Source organism: Scyliorhinus canicula, chromosome 19 (assembly GCF_902713615.1).
Source record: "Scyliorhinus canicula chromosome 19, sScyCan1.1, whole genome shotgun sequence".
NCBI lineage: Eukaryota > Metazoa > Chordata > Chondrichthyes > Carcharhiniformes > Scyliorhinidae > Scyliorhinus > Scyliorhinus canicula.
The window spans coordinates 87,058,639-87,084,342 of NC_052164.1; the positions used below are offsets into that span (position 1 = coordinate 87,058,639).

Sequence of the window (25,704 nt, forward strand, 5' to 3'; positions counted from 1 at the left end):
TTTGTGACAATAAAGATTATTATTATCAAGGACCTACACTGTTGTAGGACCCAATTGCAATTTGAAGTACACATGAGTGGAGTGTGATCCATCCATGCTCTGTTCTTTGGGCGGCACGGTGGCACAGTGGTTAGCACTGCTGCCTCACCGCGCCAGGGACCCAGATTCAAGACCAGCTTGGGTGACTGTCTGTGTGGAGTTTGCGTGGTCTCCTCAAGTATGCATGGGTTCTTCTAGGTGCTCCGGTTTCCTCCCACAGCCCAAAGATGTGCAGGTTTGGTGGACTGACAGTGCTAAACCGGCCCTTAGTGGCCAAAGATATGCAGGTTACGTGGGGTTATGGAGATAGGGCTGAGGAGTGGGACAAGGTAGGGGCTCTTTCAGAGGGTTAGTGCAGACTCGGTGGGTCAAAAGGTCTCCTTCTGCACTGTAGAGATTCTATGATTGAAACCTGATGGTGAGCAGTAAAATCAGTGTTCCTGTTGACTATTGCACAATAGGATTCCAAATACATTTTTTTTAACAACTCCTCTACCTCAGGGATTAACTCCCACAACCAAGGCTTGATCTGCTGATGCATTTCAATTGAGTGCCCACCACCTACATTCAAACGAGGGCCCTGCCTCCTCATTTTGGTTTCAGGCGGGTGGCATGATGCCCTGCCCACTTCTTACCCATGGTGGGCAAAAGGTCGGGCTTTTCTACACTTTGTCTGCATTTGTTATCTTTTCCGCATTTGTTAATTTCACATAACAGATGGGCACAATGAAAAAGCTAAAGCATGAGAATATTGACCTAAGGATAACCAGAAACCTCTGCTTTTGTTAATACATACAGGAAAGTAGGTTTACAAGGAATTCTGACAAGGTGGAACTTAACCTACGATGAAAAATGGCAATCGCCCAATTCACTTCATATGTGATCAAACAAAATTACACATCTGTTATATTCAAGGAGACCAAATCATAATGGTGAAACTCTGAGCATTAATTTTCCAATGTAGAATGAGTCAGGTACTGTGGTTTGCATGTTGCAGATCCATTCACAAAGTGTATAATTTCCGTCTGCACACTGACTGGAATCTTGAATTCACCTTGTCTGACAATATCGTACAAATGGTTAATACATTAGTATCAAATTCTTCTGTCATTAAATAGATATGTTCGCTGGTTTATATTATAAAGTTAATGCCCCTCTTAAAGTACTGGACAAAGGAATGTGTTAAGTGCTTCCATTCAAATGTAGAAACCTGGAAACTATGATATGTGACAACTCTTAAATTTCACTTCCACAGTCAGGGCTCTTTTCATGTTCATTAACAGTTTGATGTCCTGCAGATCAGTTGCTTGCTTTTAAGAAGCTCCCACAAATGTGACTCTACCCTCAACTGTAACGTAACTAGTTGAATTCAATTTAGAAATCTGGAGCTGTAAGCTAGTCTCAGTAATGGTGACCATGAAACTATCATTGATTGTTGTAAAAATCCATTTGGTTCATTAAGGCCTATTAGAAATATGCTGCCTTTACCTGGTCTGGCCTACGTGTGACTCCAGACCCACAGCAATGCGGTTGACTTGTAACTGCCCTCTGAAATGGGCAAACAAGCCATTCAGTTCAAGGGCAATTAGGGATGGCCGACAAATGTCAGCCTTGCCAGCGACACCCACATCCCATGAAAATAATTTTAAAGGAATTTCCTCGTCAAGTGAAATTGTGTCCTGATAGACAATCACTCCTTTTGAAATTGGTTCTGTTGTCCAGTGTACACTTACTGGAAAGCACCCCTAATTTAGCAGCTCTTGCATTAATTACAACTCCTCATTTTTTTGTTTCGAGAGGATGCAGAAGAATTGAATGTTACATTTGTCACACTGGTGGAACTGACACAGTGGTGCACTTTTTTCCAATCCCCAAGTGTATTTATCAACTTATACCTTGTATATATTGCCATCTTGTTTCTAGAGGCAGCTATGACTTTTTAGAGATTCTGCAGGTGGCGCACTAAAGATGGCTAATCTCAATCTGTGCTGTGGCTGAATCCCGGTGCTACCATTTAATTCTGTCAATGAATGACTGAGCTGTCAACCTGCCCGTCAATCCAGCATATTTCACATTGATTATGAAGAAAGATCATGGCCAAAAATCTGTAGGCTCACAGTGCCATGTAAAGCATGGAAACATTGCTGCATTTGGATACCAGCACCTCATATAATCGGGCCTGCGGATCTGAGGCCTCTTCCATACCTGATGTGATGATTAGTGGAAGTCTGCACTCTGGCTGTGCACAGATTAGTTTAAGGCCATGTATTTCACTTGAGGTGATGGATATCACTCCACAATGTTGTTGGAGCACCGAGCTGTCCTTGGGTGCTTGGCATTGCCACTCCTGAGCACTTCAGATGAGGGCAGAAATAAAACAAAAAGCCAAATGTGCCAACTAACTGTGTGGCCTGCTCTGAGGCTCAAACGGTATAGAAGCTCTCTCCCTTTGTGGCTCGGATCAAACAGGCAGTGAATCAGGGGCAGCTTTCAGTCTTTTAATTTCTGCTGGTATCTAGCATTCCGGCTGTTGATCTTCCAATGCTCCTGGATATATTTTAGGTAAATGCTTTATGAGCTTTACAGCAGAATGCACAGGGCCTGAGGAACTGTGGTTCCTGTGGCACAGCATCAGAACCACATTATCCACACCATAAGTGGCAAACTGTGACTTGTGCACAGTAGCGCGTGCCAACATGTACGCGCACAATTTGTGTACGTTGCATTTCGGACTCATGAACAGTTTTGCCATATGATATGTTTCATTTGTCAGTTTGCGACACTTTAAAATTGCATCATTTCTTAAAAAATGAAAAGAGGCAATTGACCCGAGCAGCTAAATTCAATCAGCCGTCTGTCTTATTCATGGGAAGATATTCAGACACACTGGGAGTGTTTGAGTGATCATTGGGACGTTTACACACTTTCTGACCTCCAGAAGCCATAAGGGGGACGGCATGTCTGCTATTCTGACTCTGCTAATGTGCACACATCAAAGTGAATTTGGATATCCTTGATCTGAATTTATTGCACAGGTCTCAGAGTTCTCCACCCACTAAGGAGATGCTGTGCAGAGGAAGCTTTAATCTGGGGTGCAGAGCAAAAAGGGCAGCGATGGAAAGTTATTAAAGGAGCAAAGGTTTCAGGAATCATGGGCACATAGTCAATTTAGAGAGTCAGAAAGATAACATTGGTTCCCATGCAGGAATATCCTGTTATAAATAGTTGATACTTTGCTGGACACCACTACTTAAATCAAAACCACTTATATTGAAGCAACTATTCTCATGTGTAGAAATTATCAGATGTGTTGCCACCTAAGATTTTTAACCTCAATATGTAAGCTGAACTTGAAATAAACAAAACACAATGTTTCTGTGCATTCCCAATGACGCGGCAAAGCACCAAAGAGAGCAGTTTCCCCCCCCTAATTGCTCTAAAATAAAGCTACAAAGTACATCCCAAGATATAGTTGGCATATTTTTGTGAGGTTGTTTTTCCCCTATCTTTACTCATATTAACGTATTTCATCCCTTAAAAGACCTGGCTGCCTGTGCTAATGTTTCTCCTGCTTGCGGATGTTTGTCCCTTGCCTGGAGGACTTCTCGGCCTTGGCCCCCATCTTTATGCCGAACCAGTGACCACATTCTTGGTGGTAGGGGTGCTGGTTGGTGCCATTTTCTTCATGGTGCTCTGCTTAACCGGCATGCTTGTGGCCATTGGGCACTTCGGTAGGCCCTGGGGAACTCAGGGAGAGGTCCTGGTCAACCTCTTGAGTCAAGTGTGTGCAAATGGCCATGTGGTAACTAAAACAAAAGACCGCAAAAATAGGTCAATGCTCCTTTCATAGATTCACCCCACCGCTAGCTATGCAGATGGTTACAAAATAATGTTCCCAACTGCTGTGTAACTGGGTAAGTAAAAATGAATAACATTTTTAAACTACTTATTAACAATTCTACTCTATTTGTGACTACTTCAGAAGGGATAGTGTTATTGTTTCGCATCCCATATCTAGTGTTGCATAAGGCAGATTTTCATCTTATTTCCACAGTAAGTTTTACCTTGAACAAGTTGCTAACCTGTCACCAGAGGCTTATAGCTTGAGGGGCTCCACTCCACACCAAGTGTGACTGACCAGGAATCTGTGCCGCTCTTACTGCCTGTCATTGGTGTGTAGGAAAGATTTTGCAGGTTGATACTCAACCTGTTGGCCACATTATGAACACACATTGCTTGGCCAACGAGTCCTGGGTTGGAATGTGATTGTGGAGCTTCTAGCTCGGAGGCAGAGCCATTGCGCCACAAGACCTCCTCAAAATGGGACATAGCTGTATTTAATTTGGAATGATTGTACATCGAAGAAAACATAGACTTGAAACTGACACATTATTCATTTAATCATGTATCAAACTTAGTCCAAACACGGTGATGGTCACTTTCCAAATCATTGAGGTAGTTGTATATTTGGCTATATTTAAGTACTCCAAAATATTAGCTTGATAATCCTTTTTAAGTGTTTTCTGTCTTTTGTGGGAATTGCAAACTTGGTTTTTCCACCTCAAATGAATACAAGAACAAATAACTTCAAGAAAGCGACTGAACCATTGTTGAAGATTAGAAAAATTGTCTTCATCAAAATTCTAGTTTTTCATGGTAATAGATGAAGAAAAAAACATTGCATCAGCTCAAGATGCAAATTTTACATATACTTATCTTCAAACTAACCTGATTCTAGCTTTGATGTGAGTGAATTTCTTCATTATTTTAACTTATAACAGCATTGCAAGACCCCGAAGCATTTCATATAAATAGTCATTTTTGAAGTAAAGTGATCATTTTGCAAGCAAGTGCAGCAACCATTCTGCATTAGAATCTCTACAGTGCAGAGGGAGGCCATTTGGCCCATCAAGTCTACACCAGCCATTTGAAAGACACCTTACCTCGGTCCACTCCCCGCCCTAATTCTGTAAGCCCCATAACCCGACCTAACCTTTGGACACCAAGGGTCAATTTAGCATGGCCAATCTACCTAATCTGAACTACTTTGGACTGTGGAAGGAAACCGGAGCACCTGGAGGAAACTCATTCAGACACAGGCACAATATGCAAAATCCACAGTCACCAAGGCCAGAATTGACCCTGGGTCCCTGATGATGTGAGGTAGCAGTGCTAACCACTGTGCCACTGTACTGCCCCAGGTAGGATCTTCCCACAGTCAGCAATGAGAAGAAAAATCAACCCGTTTATTTTGATGGTGTTGAGTTGCAGAGGAATACTGCCTTACCTCAGTAGAACTCAGTCCCTTTAAATTTTATGATTCTTCAAAAATTAAATCCACTTTCAAGACACATAATACGTCTAATTTGAATCCACTTTACTTTTAGTCCAATGTTAATGAGCTGGCAAATGGATCAAAGTTTGTGGGCGGTATTTCCCCCCCCCCACCCCCCCCCCCCCCCCCACGCCGGGTGGGAGAATCGCCGGGGCACCGCGCGAATCGTGCCAAGCTGCCCCGACCCCCGCACATGATTTGATTCTCCCACCCCCCCCGAAACCAACGGCGCGATTCTCGCGCCAGGCCGCTCGGAGAATCGCTGCAAACAGCGAGCAGCGATTCTCCGGCCCGGATGGGCCGAGCGGCCGCTCCGACATGACAGGTTCCCGCTGGCGCCGTCCACCTCTGGTCGCTGCCGGCAGGAACTGTGCGAGAACGCTGGGGAGGTGGCCTGTGAGGGGGGGCTCCTTCACTGGGGGGGGGGGGTCCTCCGATGGGGTCTGGCCCACAATCGGTGGGCCGGCCTCCCCCCCCCCCCTCCCCCGGTCTACCTCCTTCCGTGGCTGGCCCCAGAACACCGGTATCATATTGGTGAGGGGCCGACGCGTGTAAGAAGTTCCCCGCGCATGCGCAGGATGGCACAGCCCAACTGCGCATGCGTAGGATTGAGCTGCCTCAACTGCACATGCGCGGGTTGGTGCGGTGCCCATTTGGTGCCCCGTAGGGACGCTGGAGTGGGGGCCAGAATAGGTCATGCCCGGGACCTGTTCGCGCTGTCATGAAACGCAACGGTGTTCACGATGGAGCGGGCCCTAATTTCTGGGAGCGGAGAATAGCGCCCTATGACTTTATTTATGAATTAAGTTCTTGAAAAATTTCTCTAATACGTTCATAAAACTCTCTTGCACATGTCCTAACTCACATCAAGCCCTGGTTACCCATCACCATTGTGATCATTGACCTACATTGGCTCCCAGTTAAGTATCACCTTAATTTTCAGATTCTCCTCTTTGTTTTCCAATCCATTTATGATCTTTCCCCTTCCTAGCTCTCTAACCTCCTCCAGCCTCACAACCCCACTGAGATCTCTGTACTTCTCCAATTATGGCTTCTTCAGCATCCCCAAGGTAATCACTGTACCATTTGTGGCCGAGCCTTTAGCTGCCAGGCCCTTAAGCTCTGGAATTTAAGCCTCTCCACTTCTCATTCCTTTTTTAAAATGTTCTTCAGCCTATTTATTTAACCAGGTTTTGGTCATCTGCCAACATCTCCTTCTGCAGCTTGATGTCAAAAGTTTTGTTTGATAATTGCTCCGATTAAGTGCCTTGGGATGCTTTCTGCATTATAGGTGCTACGTAAATACAAGATGTTGTTGCAGTATTAGACCCTTTCATTTATGTTTTTAACATCAATTCCTTGGGATTCTATTAGAATTTATCAGAAACATTAATTGATACTTGATTTGTTGAGTGCTGTATCCTTTTTGTATACAAATTATTTAAAAGATGAAGATTCTCTTCTGTAATTTACACAACGACTATACATTTCTCCTTTCTTATTTATACAATATTATGAATGATCTCACTTTAGCATAGAATAATAGAAGCATAGAATTCTCCCATTCTAAAGTCAGATCATTCATAATATTGTATAAATAGGTAAGAAGAAATGTCCAGTAGTTCTATGGATCTGACTTTCTTTCACATTCTGATGTGGAAAAGAACAGGAGGCAGGTTTGTGGATTCCTTTGCATACATTTGATATACAGTATATTCTAAAATCACTTCACCAGTTCAGCTCAGTTCCACTAAGTGCTGACTTTTGGTGCTGTTATACAGCACCTACTTCCTTAATATTGCATAATGTTGAAGGTAGTGAAAACGAACAGCTTTGACCTTGACTTTTTGTCTTGTGCCCTCCTCCACTCACTGGACCCTGAGAGCTAATTGCATTTTTAACGTTGGGGAAAGAAAAACAATTGTTTGGTCCAGTTTAACTTCATAACGTTAAAGCAGATTGCCTACAATCCTTTCAAATGTTCATTTTTAAGTCAAGCATTCCTTCTACTTTGCCAGAACATGTACAGTTCTTTAACAGTCTGAGCCTCAATTGCATTTTAACATATTGAGGTTTAATTCTCTCGACCAATTAGAGTTTTTGTGTTATTTGCACAGTTTAGTCATTCTGTGGGGGGAATTTTGGCTAAACGTGTGGTGCAAACTGCAAGGCTTTAACATAATGGATCTCATTACATGGATACATTGAGATCACCGTGCTTAGCATAAGAACATATGAAATAGAAGCAGGAGAGGACACTTTGAACCTGCCTGACAATTCAATGAGATAATGGCTAAACATTAACATCAGTTGCCCTTCTCCTGAGCCTTTGATCCCCTGTTCTAGACTTTCCAGTCAGGCAAAATAATTTCCCAGCATAGACCCTGTTAAACCTTCAAAGAATTTTGTACATTTCAAGTTTTACTTAATCACGTTTTTTTAATCATAACAAATTCTATATTTTCATAGGTTTCGATGTATTGTTTTGTTTGTCAGAAAGAACTTTGACATTCAAACATAATGAAAGATTTTATTAAATAGATCAGATCAGCGTGGCACGCTGGTGCAGTGCTTAGCACTGCTGCCCCGGGTTCGATCCGGCCCTGGGTTACTGTCTGTGTGGAGTTTGCACATTCTCCCCGTGTCTGCGTGGGTCTCACCCCCACAACCCAAAGATGTGCAGGGTAGGTGGATTGGCCACGCTAAATTGCCGCTTAAAAAAAAAGAGAAAAGAAGATAGATCGGATCAAAATACTTGACACAGGGGTATCATGAGTTGAATGGATGTAATGGATGAATGGATGTAGGGCAGCACGGTAGCACAGTGTAATTATTAGCATGGTGGCTTCACAGCGCCAGGGTCCTAGGTTCGATTCCCGGCTTGGGTCACTGTGCGGAGTTTGCACGTTCGCCCTGTGTCTGCGTGGGTTTCCTCCAGTTTCCTCCCACAGTCCAAAGATGTGCAGGTTACGTGGATTGGCTATGCTAAATTGCCCTTAGTGTCCAAAAACGGTTCGGTGGGGTTACTGGATTACCGGGATAGGGTGGAGGTGTGGGGCTTAAGTGGGGGTGCCCTTTCCAAGGGCCGGTGCAGACCCAATAGGCCGATTGGCCACCTTCTGCACTGTAAATTCCACATTCTACGTTCAAAACGCTGTAATGAACTGTAACCTTTTATCTAAGTTTCACCAGGAGGTATGTTTCTTCCTGTCTAAAATTAATTCAATTTTGCTAAATTGTCACAATTGTTTAATCGTTCTTATTTCTGGATTTTGAAATGTTAACAACCTGAAAGAAAAGTAATTGACCTCTATAGCCATGGTTTGTAAAATGTTTTGTTTGTAGTCTTGTCACACAAACAGATGAAAGCAGAACACAATTTTCTGAAAAAATGGCTTGAACTCAACTAATCATGGTCAGTGATTGGAATGAGTTGGCGATAGCAGATGGGTTTTAGGTTGCAGCCCTCCTGGTTCAAACACCAGCCTTCACAAGAAACAAGAATATTGTACAGTGCCTCACTGCACAATTGCAATTCATCCCTTGGATACTCTGTGTCTCCTTTGTATAGACAGCAGCTACAGATAAGATTCTACCACCATATATGGGAATAAAATTGTGATAGTACGGCATTCAGCATAGCTTTGCCAATAAGAAAGAGATGCCTTTGTGCCTGTGTTTATTTCTGTCTCTGTCTCTGTCTCTCGCTGTCCTTCTCTCTCATTTGCCTCTATTCCTCACAAATGTTGGAATGATCAAGAAATAATTATATTTATGGAGCACAACTTCAGGTCAAAATGTCCGCGCCTTTCCAAATGCTTGAGACAATTAATTACTTTTGGATTTTGGAGACTGTATTTGAACAAACACCTACATGAGCTGTGGAATAAATGTCTGATAGCCAGCAATGATTCACAAAACAGATAAAAGATAAATGAGGTGAGGAGCTTCCTGAGATCCCCAGCACCACAGGTGTCAGTCTTCAGCTAATCCGATTCACTCCATATGATATCAAGAAATAGCTAAACACTGGATGCAGCAAATGTTTCGGCCTCAACAACATCCTGAATGAACTGCTGAAGACCTCTGCCTCCGGGCCAGTCGTGCCCCTAGCTATAAGCTGATCCATGATGTCCATCTGAAGCTCATCTATTAATATGATGGCGGGGGACATCACTAGTGTGGTACAGAGCTATACATATCAAGGCAAACTCAGGCTCATTTCTGGGTCTGTGCTGAGTTTGCTGGAGTGGTTTGCTGAGGAGAAGGAAGACCAGCTCCCACTGTTATTTCCTAATTAGTTGGCTATAATGGGAAGCATATATAAATGGGCATCAGATAGGGGCAGGGCTCTCTAATCTGCAGATACTCACCTTCTGAATTGAGTGGTCAATTAACACAAAGATGTGGATTGGCCACACTAAATTGCCCCTTAATTGGAAAAAATGAAGTGGGTACTCTAAATTTATAAAAAAAGAATCACCACTTACATCTGCTGCAAGAGGGTTGTCATTGGCCGCTGAATAATATCCAGAATTAGTCAACACCTTCAAAAAGGTTTGGGAAAAACACCAGAAGAAAAGAAAAAAAATGTGAAGACCTGTTTATTATTTGCGTATCGTTGACTATTGATATTCAAATGTGAACCTCATTTATCTTTTGTCTGTTTTGTGAATCATTGCTGGCTATCAGACATTTATTCCACAGCTCATGTAGGTGTTTGTTCAAATAACAGTCTCCAAAATCCAAAAGTAATTTAATTAGCTTAAGCATTTGGAAAGGCGCGGACATTTTGACCTGAAGTTGTGCTCTATAAATGTGAAAGTTAATTTTGTGTAAGAGTTTATAAATGGCTTTTTTGTTTCACAGTAACCGGCATGAAGATCAGAAAGATTGTCACGATCAAAATCACATTGCACCTTTAGTAATAGATTTGGTTTGACAATTTTGATTTGCTGGTTTAAATTTCAGTCACATTGGTGAAAATTCGCTACAGCTAATGTTAGCAGTATAAGTTACTGATGACAGGCAACAAGACCTGAATCTGGGATGAGATCCAAAGGAAGCATCAAATTTCCGAGCAGGTTAATATCTCATGGGTCATAGTGATGGGCACTTATCCGAGGTGGAAATCTGAGCTGGTCTGAATTTAACTGGCTTGATCAGTTCAGGGTTCAGTTTCTCGTACAATAGCAAAATTCTCCATTATAAGGAATTTGAACCCACGCTACTTAAGAAAAAACTAGAACTGGAACCAAATTCTCCTTGGAAGTGTGCCACTGATTTAAAGGTGCTTTTATTTTTAACAGTTCCTTTCTGGCTGAGTTTAATGGATTGGAATAAATGGAGATTGAACAGAATTCTTAAACTAAAGGCAATTTTAAAAAATTATTAATTTAGAGTACCCAATACATTTTTCCAATTGAGGGGTAATTTAGTGTGGCCAATCCACTTCTCTTGCACATCTTTGGGTTGTGGGGGCGAAACCCACGCAAACACGGGGAGAATGTGCAAACTCCACACGGACAGTGACCCAGAGCCGGGATTGAACCTGGGACCTCAGTGCTGTGAGGCTGCCAGTGCTAACCCACTGCGCCACCGTGCTGCCCTAAGCTAAAGGCAATTTGATCATTTCCCCCGAGTCTGATGTTTGTAGCAGTTAAAAATAGTGGAAACTGAAAAAGTAAGAATTCAAACATTTAGATTTAAACATTTATTCTGATCTTGGGAGAAGACCTCTTCCGTTAGTTAGTTAGTTAGTTAGTTAATTGTAATTGTGTCTATAACAGGTGGATCTATAACTTCACTACAAATAGTAAATCCACCAGCGCCCACCCATATCCTTTCTTTGGATAGTACACAGCAGCACCGGCATTAGCCTTGTTGAACTTTGTATTATGGATGTATTAGGAATAGAGCAGGGTAGATTTGGAGCAGATAAAATGCTAGAAATTGGTCTGAATTCTCTCCCTTTGTAAGTCATAGTCCCTTTGTGTCCCAGGGAATATCAAATCTCCAGAAAATGATTTAAAATGTTTCTCAATTTGTTCTTCCTGCACACCCCATCAGTTGTTCTGATATCCCCATTGCCCTTTGTTTTTCATGTATTTTTTTCCTCCCGCAATATTGCTGTGCATTTTTATCAGGGTGATAATGTAATAAGCATAACATGGTATAATTGTAGGCAGATGTGTTTTTTGTAATATTGTGGGATCAGTTTGTATCTCAGGCCTTTGATATCTTGACCTTTGTTCACGAAGAATGTTTTTGATGTGTCAGAAAAATAATAACAAAAAAGTCAAAAACATCCGTGCGCCATTGACTCCGCCACTGCTACTGGTAAAGGCCGCAGTTTCTGGACATGGGTTGGTTTTCAGGTTCCACTGCTTACGAATTACATTTCTGTTGGACATTCTTTGTGAACATATGTACAATGGGATCATAAAACAGGTCAGACTCAATCTAGAGAGCATTTGAATTTGGTTTATGGTTTTGAACCACATTATCTTAAGTACATTATCTTAAATACTAGTAAAGCCACCATGTAAGGAGAACCATGACACCACCTTCTAGTCTTATCTTTCAGCTCATTCCCTTTTAACTTTCACTGGTCTCTGTGGGCACATTATGCTCTGTGACAAATGGTTTCAGTATTGGATATGTCTAATTAATCACCTGCGGAGCTCCCTGATGTCAAAGGTCATTTTCAGGTCTGTTTCCCACCAGCTTGAGTATTGGTACACTAGGACCTGCTTTTTTCACATCTGCTTTTTAGGCATATCATCAGCTTTCAACTAATCAATTATATCCTAACACACTGAAATCAAAACACTGTGCTTTTCTCTGGCTCTGATGCATGATGAATCCCTGTTATCCAATTGCAGCAGCACCTTTTTTGTTTTAAGTTGTTCCATATTTATTTCTGCTATCCATGATGGAGAAAACCATTTGTATTTTTAATACCACTTTACACAAATTCTTGGACGATATCAAGGATTCTCTGGTCCTGCCTGTGGCAAGACCGCTCGTGGGCGGGAACTGAAAATTTGGAGAGCCAGCCAAAAGTCCATTGATTTTCAATGGGACCTAAAAATCATGGTCCCTGTCAGCAGGGTTTTCACATAAAATTTTCAGAGGGCTCAGGCAGTGCCACTTCTGATGTTACCTACAGTACTATAAAGGAAAGCAACTCATCATGGCTCCTTCAACAGGACCTTCCAAACCTGAGATGACTACCACCTAGAAGGACAAGGGCAGCAGATGCACATGAACACCATCACCTGCAAATTCACATCCAAGCCAAACACCATCCTGATTCGGAACTATATCATCATTCCTTCACTGTCACTGGGTCAGGATCCTGGAACTCCCTCCCTGACGGCATTGAACGGTCAGAATCCTGGATCTCCCTCCCTGATGGCATTGTCCCTACACCACATGGACTGCAGCAGTTCAAGAAGGCAGCTCACCACCATCTTCTCAAGGGCAATTAGGGATGGGCAATAAATTCTGGCCTAGCCAGTGGCACCCACATCCCATTAATGAATAAATAGAACTGAGGGCACCAGGAGATAAATCAGATCTATGATAAATTACGTGAAAGTTCACCTTTAATTTTGCTACACAGATTTAATGAAAAAAACACTTTTGCTGGAAATCTGAAATAAAAATGGATAAATCCTGGAAATCTGCAACAGGTTAGTCAGCACCTGAAAAGCAACAAGGTACTGCGACTCTTCATCAGCCTGGACGTTATTTTTCCCATGAGCACCTAAAGGGGCAATGTAGCCTCAGTATTAGCACAACCTGCAAAACAGGTTTGCCATTTTATTTACAAACTAACTGTGGTGAATGTGATTCACACCGGATTATAATCTGTATATAGATGTGTCTGTATTGTAAGTGCAGTTGTACTACCTGTCCTCCAGGGGGAGTAGCTCTGGGAATGCTGGAGTTGTAAGGGGCTTCTCTCTTGGCTCTGCCCAGGACTCCTCCCCCGGAAGCTGCTGTATAAAAGATCAGTGCCACATGGTCAGCCGGCCAGTTCACCGAAAGTTCAATGGCTAATAGGCTGGCTCTGTTGTGAGTATATTAAAACCGCTATTCTAATCCTACAAGCACGTGTCCGTAGAATTGTTGGTTCCAACACTAACTACTATTTACAAAACTAGGAAGAATTACTTTTGTGGAAGTGATATACAACAATAACAAAACCTGCGCATGCATGGAGAAAAAAGGAACTGGAACCAAAATCGGCATGGCCTAATATTACTCACTGATTAACTCACCAGCCCTGATCTCCCTCTGCACAGCACTAGGATGAGTGGATAATGCTATATAGTTGATGCTTTAAAACAGACATAAGCAATCAGCAATGTACAAGCTATCAGATCCTTGTGTCAGTAATCCATCTTCTGTATTACCTTAATCCCAGTTGATGATTCAGCTGTGAATGTGAATTTTTACCCCCTTAATTTACAGCTGTTTTAAATCAAAACATTGAAAAGAATCACTTACTGTACTTTAGTGGTTTAAAAAAGATCACCAGGGATGGAAACTGTTTAGCTGGTAAATCTTGCTGCATTTTTGGCCTCTTCTAGTATTACCATTGTCTGTGTGTTGGGACCATGGTTCTAAGCCATTTGTCAGAATTGTTTGCAGGGGTATATAACCTTATGGTATCTAGGTTACAGGGGCTGGGTCCACAAAACATACTTTCCAAGATACACTAATAGCAAGACATAATCATGATGAGTATCACACGGTATCAATCTGAAAAGTTTTGAATAATTGCTGGTGATGATCTGGAGAAACTGTCGTGTGGTCTAATTTTTGACGCATGTTACTTGAAATAATCTTCTTAGAAATGTTGGCCTTCCTGAGTAATGTACTTGGTACAGGAGTGGGGTTGGGGGCAGGATGTGTGTGTGTGTGTGCGTGTGTGTGTGCTGACTACCACGTTACAACAAAATACAGTTTTAATGCGACCAGACAGAATAAGAGATAATGTAGTGGGAAACATTTCTCCCACTGTCTAAAGTTGGAGAAAAGGCTGAGTAAGATTTACCGAGGATGAAATTTATTCTGCATTCTTCCAGAAATTGACAGGGGAGCAGACAAGCGGTCCAAGTTTCTGCATGCCTTAAAGCTGAGATCCCTTGTCATTTACTCTGGAATGTGGGAAGATTATAAATTTCTTCCAGTATGGAACCAGATAGGGAAAAAATAACTACTTTGTTTTCACATCTTAGAGGAAAAGTAACACAAACGTAACTTTCACTTTAGTGTGGTCAAGTAAGAGGGGCCTATTTCACTGCTAAAAATGAAAACAAACAATTTCAATTCTTCAGTGTGCACTCAATCTTATTTTTTCACCCATTGCATGCAAGTGCTATAAATCTGTACAGTTACAAATAAACTACTGCTCCAAGATTGTTTCTAACCAGAGTCCCATTTTTCATACTTAGCTGGTAAATTTTTTAAACAAAACTATTTACAAATAAAAGTCTGAAAAAAATACACAAGATGCTGGCTGGTCTCCCGATTGTGACATTTACAATAAAATACAGACAGATGCAATCTACTGCCGATGATAAACACAGCGCTGAATGATTTAACCAGCTTTGCAGATGTGAGTTTAAAATCTGGGTGGACTGTACACCGAATTAAAAATGGTTTGTGATTTCACAACTACAATGAATGCACACTTTTGCTTCTTCATAGAAATCCAGAGAATCCTTCCCATGTAGAGGAGGACATTGGGCATATCGAGTCTGCACCAACTCTCTGAAAGAGTAACCCACTAAGCCCACTGCCCCACCCTAACCCACGCAGACACGGGGAGAATGTGCAAACTCCACACAGACAGTCACCCAAGGTCGTGATTGAAACTCGGTCCCGGGCACTGTGAGGCAGCAGTGCTAACCACAGTGCCACCCTAAAAAATAAAAAGCTGAAGACAAACCCTGTGAGGCTGACATGGTCAGACCATTGTTAGATGTTATTATCATCTGCCTTACAGGCGTGCAGTTCTGTGGAGCGTTAAACATTTGATGGCATGACAATTAATTTTTAATACTGCCACTTTCCATTTCCAGTTAACACTATTGCTACCAGCATGCTTTACGATGAGTGTACATTTAATTTATTTCTAGGACTTATGTGGTGCGCAGACTTGTGACACACTGGGGATGGCGGATGTGGGGACGATGTGCGACCCAAAGCGAAGCTGCTCTGTCATTGAAGATGATGGACTCCCGTCAGCCTTTACCACTGCTCACGAACTAGGTATAGATTACATTTCACGCCATAAGACTTGGCAACATACAATCTGTCCTGCGTTTGTCACCCGACTTTTTAAATCTTAGAACAATGGAGAACAATATTTGAAATTGGACTGATATTCCATCCAGGTAAAATATTACCTCAGTATATTTTGTAAATTTAGTGAAATCCACTTTTTGGAATGCAAACAAAATATAGTCTCCATTCAATTTTTTTTGTCAATAAATCTAGGGAGGAAAATGGGTCCAAGTTTAAGAAACTTCGTCCAGTAACTGGTGTGCACCGATATTCCAATCAGCATACTGAACAAAGGAGAATTGATAATTCAGCAACAGTTCTGCTTGCTAGCTATTTGCCTTGGATATTACAATAAATTGTCATTGAGATTTTGCTGATTAGTCACTGAACTATCTAGGTCTGGCAAATACACTCAGTCACTGTTAGACTGCAGTTGGCACAACTCCCTCAAGTTCCTGGATAAGTGCCAGATGACATCTTTATTGCAGCTGGAATGAGTGGAGGCTGTTACAAGTGATATCGCAATGACCATGTGAAGTGACCACGCTGAATGACCTTCCTTCAGGACAAATTGGCTTCTTTACAAACCTTTCAGACAGATATCTTCATGACTTTGGTTGGGAGGGTTGCGCATGCTGATTATCTGCTTTTTTGCTATTAAAAGTTTATTATTAAATATTATCGATAACCCAGTTGACAATCCAGTGATGGTGAGTCTGACATTGAGCTAGTTCAATTTAAGTGCTGTACTTTTTGAAGGACACTACCTCAGAAACATTTGCTGGGTCTCTTCATTGAAAACTAATTATTTGCTTTGGTTTATCCTGAAGGTTCTTGAATAATTAATGGCATCCATATTGCATGTATCTTTATTTGAAATTCTTTTGTCATTGGGTTTTAGGCCATGTGTTTAATATGCCACATGATAACGTCAAGGCATGTGAAAATGTGTTCGGGAAGCTGAAGGACAATCATATGATGTCTCCAACCCTCATACACATTGACCGTTCTAAACCTTGGTCAGTGTGCAGTGCAGCAATCATCACTGACTTTTTGGATAGTGGACATGGTAAGTGGGAACTAATTACTGCAATGAAAAGCCCATATGAATTATAAATGTGTTTGCTTATGTGAATAACCCACGTTTCTTCTCAACAGGATTTCATGGGAGAATAATATAGTTAATTTGCTATGTTGTTCCTTGTGGAATGAGCTGTTACCCCTGCCATCCTGTCATTCACAACTAAAACAATAGATCCATTGGACAGAGGCAAAACAAAAAACAGAAAACACTGCATTCTAATCATACCACATGCCATTCATTCCCATTGAGTGGAGATTCGGTGTATAAGATGGGCTGTTGAACTTGTAATCGGCTAACAGCTGTGTTTCTTTTATTAAAACAAGGTCAGCGAAGAATATAATGTAACATATTAATGGTTCATAGTTGAATATTGCTAAGCAGAAAATATGCGCTCTAGAATCTGTTCAATCACATATCTCTTTCAAACTCACTCGCTTGATAGTAGGCCAATTCAGCTTAGTTGTAAAAATACAAATATTGTTTTTCTTAACGGGGTTCAATTCACTATCTGGGTAACACTGTGACCCTTCTTTTAAATGGATTATTACTTCCAAGATTAGCGTCACTTTTTTAAAGAACATTTTAATAAAGACATTTTTCATAATTATTAGAACAACACGATACAATCAAACAGAAAAATACAACAGAAGGGAAATTTTTAAAAGGGCAAAAAACACACACAACACCTAATTAGCTTAAAATACAATAAACAATCTAAACCCCCTTAAAAAAAATAAAATAAATGGTTTCCATCTTAGGTAGAACCTCTCCACTGACCCCCGATGGTGAACTTGACCTTCTTCAAATGCAGAGATGACATTAGGCCACCCAGTCAAACAAAAGGACTTGTTAGAGTGGGAGACCTCCAACTAAATAGTATTTGCCTCCAGATTATCAACGAGGAAAAGGCGAGGATATCTGCTTTAACCCCAGGCTGAATCACTGGCAAATCTGAGGCCCCAAATATGGCCACCAGCGTACATGGATCCGAATCTACATGGAGTATCTCCGGCATGATGTTAAAGAAAGAAGCCCAGAAGCCTATCAACTTGAGACAGGACCAGAACATATGTGTCTGGCCAGTTGACCCATGAGAACAGCACTCACAGTTACCCTCAACCCCAGAGAAGAACTCTGCTCATCCTAGCCCTGGTTGAGTGTCCACTGCAAAACCTTAAACTGAATCAGATTCAGCCGAGCATATGAAGACGTGGAGTTGACCCTGTGGAGGGTGTCACTCCACACCTTACCATAAAGAATGGGGCCCAATGCATCCTCATATTTGCCCGAACACCCCTCAACGGAGCAGAAAGGATGTGACCATATATGTCCAAGATAGGATCCCTGTCTGGCCTAGCCAAAGACAGAATCTTCGTCATCAGGGAAGAGGGTGGCGCAAACATAAAGGAGGAAAAAGCTTTATGTGAAAAATCACGAATTTGGAAATAACTAGAAACTTTGGAACTGGGCAGCTGTAATTTCTCAATTAACTCCTTAAAACTAGCAAATCTCCCCTCCACAAACAGGTCTCCAAATCGTTCCAGACCCTTCCCATCCCTTCCCAAAATTTGAACGTCGAGTCTGAACCAGCTGGTAGGAAAAGGTGATTATTACATTTTCCTAGGTAAAGGGGGCAGCGAAGACGGAGAAAGGAGCATGAAATGCTACCTAAACTGCTTCCAAATTCTCAGGGAGGAGACCACAACTGGATTCAAGGAAAATCTTATTGGTGCAGTAACTATTAGACAAAGGCTATAGGTAGTGCAGGAACGCGCTTCCATTTACCCCATTTGGACCTGGGATTGCTAAATTGCAACAATATTTTCTGAATAATGCTGCCCAATAATAACACGAAAAATTGGGAAGGACCAGGCCTCCCCAATTGTCTGTCCCTTTGAAGCAGAATCCATGGATTCTGGGAGCCTCCCCACCCAAATGAAGATATCAATTTGTTAAACTTAATAAAAAATAGAAAAATGGGGAGACATTGAAAGAGAAATTAAAATCTCAGGAGTATGTTCATTTTAATAGTCTGAACCATAGGTGGAGGTTGTTCCCCATTTGCAAGTCTACCTTAATACCACTAACCAGACGAGTAATTTAAGTTATGAAGTGAGGCCCAGTTGTGGGCCACCTGGACCCCCTGACAACAAAAGCTCGTCTTGGCAAGGCAAAAAGGTAACCCCCCAGTTGGGCTCTCCTCTCATGGGGGTGAACCGGAAAGCATTCACCCTTGCCTAAGTTGAACATGTGTCTCGAGAAGGAGCCAAAAGTGTAAGAAACTTCATTATGTCGTCCACGGAGAATACTGGGTCCATAATACAAAGAAGTAGGTCATCTGAGTAAAGGGACACCCGGTGCTCCACCCCTCTCCAATTCAACCTCTGCACTTAACAGAGGACCTAAGTACTATAGCGAGTGGCCCAATTGCCAGAACACACAGGAGTGGGCACAGTGGACAGCCCTGCTTCGGGCCCCTATTCCTAAGGGAAATAATCAAAGTACAGGGCATTCGTACCAACACTGGCAGTGGGAGCCCTGATACAATTCGAATAATTTTCTGCTCCCGCCGCTGTCAATGGGAATTCCCATTGAAGCCACCCCATGCAACCAGGAAACCCAGAGAATCCCGCCGTCCGCAAACGGCTAGAGAATTTTGCCCCCTCTATGAAACTAATTTGGGTGGTCTTAAATAAGTTGTTCGCTCAAGCAGCACAAAACTGGGGAGGCATGGTAGCACAGTGGTTAGCACAGTTGCTTCACAGCACCAGGGACCTGGGTTCGATTCCCAGCTTGGGTCACTGTCTGTGCGGAGTCTGAATGTTCTCCTCGTGTCTGTGTGTGTTTCCTCCGGGTACTCCGGTTTCCTCCCACAGTCCAAAGATGTGCAGGTTAGGTGGACTGGCCATGTTAAATTGCCCTTAGTGTCCAAAAAGGTTGGGTGTGGTTGCTGGGATAGCGTTGAGGTGTGGGCTTGTAAATTCTATGAAAATTGTACACAATTTGACGCTACTTTGGCATCTTCATATACAATATTCAGTGCAATAATTTACAGAGAAGATAGTGTGGATTGGTTGGCAAATGGACTCTGATTTTTAGATGGTGTGTCCAGGATTTTGACCCAGTGACAGAGAAGGAACGGTGATGTAGTTCCAAGTCAGTATGCTATTTGTGTTGGAGGGAAACTTGCAGGTGGTGGCATTCCCATGCAATTAGTAATTCAATTAAATCACCTTAATCTCGGTGCATGTGCAAAGTTTTGCCTAAAATGCATGACGTTGTAATTATGTTATCCAAGTTTCTAAGAAGGCACTAAGACTCACTTAACATTTCATTGGATTGAATAATAAGATGTTGTTGAAAGATGAGGGTGGCGGCATAGTGATTAGCACTGCTGCCTCACAGCACCAGGACCCAGGTTCAATTCCAGCCGTGGGGGTGACTGTCTGTGTGGAGTTTGCATGTACTCCCTGTGTCTGCGTGGGTTTCCTCCGGGTGCTTCGGTTTTCTCCCACGGACCAAAGATGTGTAGGTTAGGTGGATTGGCCATGCTAAAGTGCCCCTTAGTGTCCAAAGGGGTGCAGGTTAGGTGGGCATGATCAATGCACGGGTTACAGGGATAGGGCGAGAAAGTGGGAAGAGGTGGGGTGCTCTTTCAGAGGGTTGGTGCAGACTCAATGGGCTGAATGGCCTCCTTCTGCACTGTGATTCTATGACTCTATGATCTCAATGAACTTTATGATACGATGGAGGTTCTATTTTAGGGGAAGCTTATTTATCTGAATTCCATCTTTCAGGGGAGGAGGTGATCCAGAGGCCCAGAGTATTGCTCTGGGGTCCCAGGCTCATCACCATTGCAGATGGTGAAACATGAATTTAATTTAAAAATCTGGAATTTATAAAGTCTAGTGATGACCATGAAACCATTGTCGATTATTGTAAAACCCAGTTGGTTCACTAATATTCTTTAAGGAAGGAAATCTGCCATCCTTACCTGGCCTGGCCCCTATGTGACTCCAGAGCCACAACAATCTGGGTGACTCTTAAGTGCTCCTCACGGGCAATTAAGGATGGACAATAAATGCTGGCACAGCCTGCGATGTCCAGGTGCCATGAATTAATAATAAAAGCAATAGCACTGTATATACAAAATACATTAGGTATTCAGGCAATTGTATTTACTTTTTAGTAATAGTTATTTTAAGCAGGAATCAACCATATTTAAAGGGAAGCAATGGACGACATTTAAAATGAGCAGTATGTTAAGCATCCAGTGAGCATTGGATGATTCTGAATTTACCCCCTGATTTTGGACATACAATGAATTGAACTGGCCAGATTGGAAAACATGCATTGATATGAAAACTAAAAAGTATGACCATCTATCGAAATAATTTTGCAACACCTTGGAACCTGAGTGAAGAGTCAAAGTGGAAGTGCAATATTGGGCAGAATTTCATGGCCCCGTTGTGGTAGTGGTGGTGGGGCCGAAAAATGCCGCGAGCCATTCAAAACGACATTGACAGGACTTGAAAATGCCACTAGAGAGAAGAGCCATAAAATTCCACCCATTGGGCGGAACATCTGGCCCTTCCTGCTGGTGGGACCTTCCAAACCTGCCGAAGGTGAACCCGTTCTGAGTGATGAATGGGAATTTTCACCGTCACATGCGTATCAGGCACAAGTGGCTCTGTCACAGACCGATGGAATGATCGGTAACAAACACTAACTGGTCAAACACCAGCGCGGTAAGAACTGAAAATACACTGATGTTTGACAGCAACTGATGGCCTCCAGTGTGGGGTAGCAGCAGTTACTCATGTGCACCTGATAATAATCACATGGCACAATATTGTTAATCCTGTTACTGCTCGTGGAATGTTCGCTGAGCAAGTAGTTTTAGGGCTGAATGAAGCAAGCAGAGTTCAGCGGCTCTGTTCAGATAACTTGACATGGGCAGCTGTCTAAATTCAAAAGCCTAAATGGGCCAGATAGTTTCAAAGTTAATTGATTTGAGATCCCATATGGAGCAATTGCGCATTTGTGAGGATTAGTGCAGCTGAGCTCTTTGGATTAGAAAACAGGATTTTTAATAAAATGGTAAATAGTCCAAGAAAGCAAACCTTTACTGAAGTCAAACATTGATGCGATTTACTTTTAATGAAAAATAAGGGGTAAAATATACTGAATCCAACAGGGACCATTTTGAAGAAGGTTCCCCATTCTTAAGAAGGGAAAACACGGAACACAATTTCACCAAGTGCTCTTGTGTGAGATCAATGAATTTTGTACATTTACCCCACATTGACTCAACAAAGAATTTCATGGTCTTAGACTGGTCAGATATAATGGACTGTATCCATTTGTATGACAATTACTTTATTGAGGCCTCCGCTGAAGTATTATGCACACTTCTGGGCACAACATTTTAGGAAAGGTGTCGAGGCTATGGAGAGAGTGCAGAGGAGTTTTACCAGCACCATATCAGGGATGAGGAAATTCAGTGATGCGGAAAGACTATAAAACACAAGGACACAAGAGATACAAGCAGGAGTAGATAAAAGCCCACGAGCCTGCTCCAACATTCAAAATGGTCATGCCTGTTGTGTTTGGTCCTTTGTACTTCACAAAGGAACTCACCAAACACTTCGACTTGTCCAAACCAGAATCTTTTAGTGAGTCTCGTTTTGTAAGATAGCAATCTGATGCACAGCACGTTATCGTGGAGTCTGCTAACTACTCTAGAACTTGCACCGAGCACTGACCATTGACATGTATGTCTTATTACCCTCTGACTCTTCTTCTGAAGGTAGCCAGATGTGTCTCCCCTTATATCGGAGTCACAGGTCACATGACCTTGGTCTAGAGCCGCCTCTGCTAGTTCCGCCACCTGCTAGTTGAAGGTCACACACCTTCCAGCTATAATATAGCCCATAGGCATATCACCACACTGGCTGATCTTTGGCTTCGACTGAAGTTGCTCTCTTTGGAGCAGAGAAGGTTCAGGAAATATTTAATCGAGGTGTTCAAAATTATCAGAAGCATTGGTCGAGTAAATAAGGAGAAGCTGTTTCCATCGGCAGATAGGTTGGTAACAAGAGAACACAGATTTAAGATCATTGAAAAGAGGACCAGAGGAAAGATGAGGTGGTTTTATTTTAATGTAGCGAGTTACGGTACTTTGACTACACTGCCTAAAACATACTTGAAAGGGCAAACATTGCAGAGCTGTGGGATAGAGCAGGGAGGTGGAACTAACAGCACTGTTCGTTCAAAACCTTGGCACAGGCACTATGAGCTCAGTGGCTGCTTGCTGTGCTGTGATTCTACATACCTTGGGTGTATGAATTATTCAGATCATTGATTTGGACTTAAATTTGAATGTTATTTAAACTTGAGCAGTATCACTGAGAGTTTCAAAGACATTGGACAATTATTGTTCAAGTTATAGACTTGAGACTGATGCAAGTCACCACGAGGATTAATGAATGTTGGTAATTCCTGTTCACAAACGATTATATGATTTGGACAAAACTCAAGAGAATGGGAAAACTATGAGAATAATTTGAATCTGGATATGAGGGCGAAGCTCATAAAGATTGTCAGATTCTTCTGGATTCGCTGCTTCAATGGTAGCCAGTACTTACAGAACCATTCAACATTTGCAATTGATTACATTTTTGTTACCTCCTCAAAATTAACTAGAAGATAATTTTACATTACATCTGATACAATGTATACCATGAAAACTATGCAACTGGTGCTGGATTAGTACTGTATGTTACTTACTATTTCACCGATTAGATTGATGTAGCAGATCAAGATATTTATTAAATGAATACTCTTTCCCCAACCATTAGCAGAATGAGTTAAAAAGTAGTTTTGGGCATCTGTTACGAAAGGTACGCCACTTTGTATATCTGTATATTTCTGTATGTTTTCTGTATGTGGAGATGAGGCTGGATATGGAGAGGACCAGGAAAGTGGGGGAACTGTATCAGGATGGATCCTCCTGCATTCTTCCCCTCTCAAATAATTTCCTGGGATAGGCTGGGAACAGCATTGGTTACCACAGAGGTAGACAGCCAAATAGTCAAATTAAGATCCCACTTAGGGGCCAATTTGCGATGGCACCAGCGTTTTGACAGCAGTTTCATGTCTCAATGCCAATGCCATGGGCAGAAAAGGCCACAGCCGTCTTCGTTAATAGTCTAGCAGAGGAGCTTCCCCTCCACCCTGATATCCAAACGAGCTTGGCCCTTTATTTTATAAACTCTAAGCGGGCATATGAGAGCGTTACCATAATGAAGTGCACTCATGCTCATTTGACTTCCTTGGCTTTGGGAGTTCTGATTGGGTCTGCAGCCTCGAAGGCCTGGCCTGCATGCTACCCTTAATTGGATGATGTGCGTTGAGTTTACCAATTAGGAAGCTGTGTCCAGGACGTTTGCGCTGACAGGGTGTGCTGCCAATATGGACGGCTTGCGACCCACCAGAAAATTGGTAATAAATGAATTGTTTTTGTGTGGTATTACATTTCCTGTGGAGAAAACCAAGTTTTGTATTTCCTTGCAACAATGCATGGCTATGGAATGTCAGCGGCTAATGTCTTTCACCCACAGGTGACTGCCTCCTGGATGAGCCAATGAAGCCGATTACATTACCAGATAGCTTACCGGGGGAAAGCTACAATTTGAACAGACAGTGTGAACTGGCTTTTGGGGTTAACTCCAAGCCGTGTCCTTACATGCAGCCTTGTCTAAAACTCTGGTGCACTGGGAAAGCCCGTGGGCAACTGGTGTGCCAGACAAGGCATTTCCCTTGGGCGGATGGAACGGACTGCGGCAACGGCAAGTTCTGTCTGAAAGGTGTCTGTGTGATGACCCATGATGTGACAAAATACAAGGTAAGAGCTCAGAATAATTTGTGTTATGAAAGTTCTTTATGTCTGTGTGACACTCGATCTCTTTTTTTTCAGTTCACACTAGATATTTGTATTCTGACATTTCAGTGAGATATGCTCATTTTATACTTCATGGGGTCATTACCTCTAATTGCTGCTGTGCTTAGATTAGATCACAACACCTCTCCAGAGGACGTTTAAAGAGTGGCTGATATAAGGGCAATAAAATTATGTTAAAATCACACATAACTTGGGCATTTTATAATTTGCACATAATCTTGGTGTTCGGCCTAAACTGATTATATTCAATTACAATGTTTCACTCCACTCACCAAGAACATAGTGAGTAACATGTATGCAAAATTCAAGATCGAGCTCCTTAATGATCTGCTGGGAAACATAATCAATAACCTTGCATCACTGAGCTCAGATTACTTTTGTTTCAATTTCCATTTCAGCAGATATCTATCCTTGTTACAGTTGCCTCTGGGTGCAACTTGTTATATAATTAAATATGCCTTGATTAAAATTACAATTTAGTTTAGTTAGTTTCTATTTGTGTCCAATTACACTTGAAAATCGGGGACATGGAACATTTGGATTTCATAGTTAAAAATAATAAAAGAAAGACTTGTATTTATATAGAGACTTGCACAACAGCAGAAAGTGCTGTCATCTTAATGGAGGAAACGGAGCAGCCAATTTACCCACGGCAAACTCCTACAACAGTAATGTGATCTTGACCAGATTATCTGGGCGGAATTCTCCGCTCCCGCGAAAAATCGGGGAGGCCATCGTGAACTCGGCCGAGTTTCACGACGGCCTCGGAGGCTGCTCCTCTCACCTTATTCACCCCAACCCGGGAGGCTAGGAGCGGTGCTCCGTAACTCTCGGCCGCCGGGCCTTGACGCCGGCGCGCCGAGAGTGACGTGACGGCGGCGCCTAAGTGACGTCAGCCGCGCATGCGCAGGTTGGCCGGCTCCAATCCGCGCATGCGCGGCTGACATCACGACGGCTGACAGCTCAAATCCGCGCATACGC

General features: G+C 42.3%; 1 protein-coding gene across 1 annotated transcript in view; it reads left to right on the plus strand.

Annotated features, from left to right (window-relative positions):
• The window catches only part of LOC119953979 (A disintegrin and metalloproteinase with thrombospondin motifs 15-like), a 47,606-nt gene that overhangs the window by 12,107 nt on the left and 9,795 nt on the right, over positions 1-25,704 (plus strand). The window contains exons 3-5 of the mRNA XM_038778755.1: positions 15,529-15,661; positions 16,578-16,745; positions 24,383-24,666. Of these exons, the coding sequence (XP_038634683.1) occupies positions 15,529-15,661; positions 16,578-16,745; positions 24,383-24,666 (585 nt within the window). The remainder of the gene's footprint in view (positions 1-15,528; positions 15,662-16,577; positions 16,746-24,382; positions 24,667-25,704) is intronic.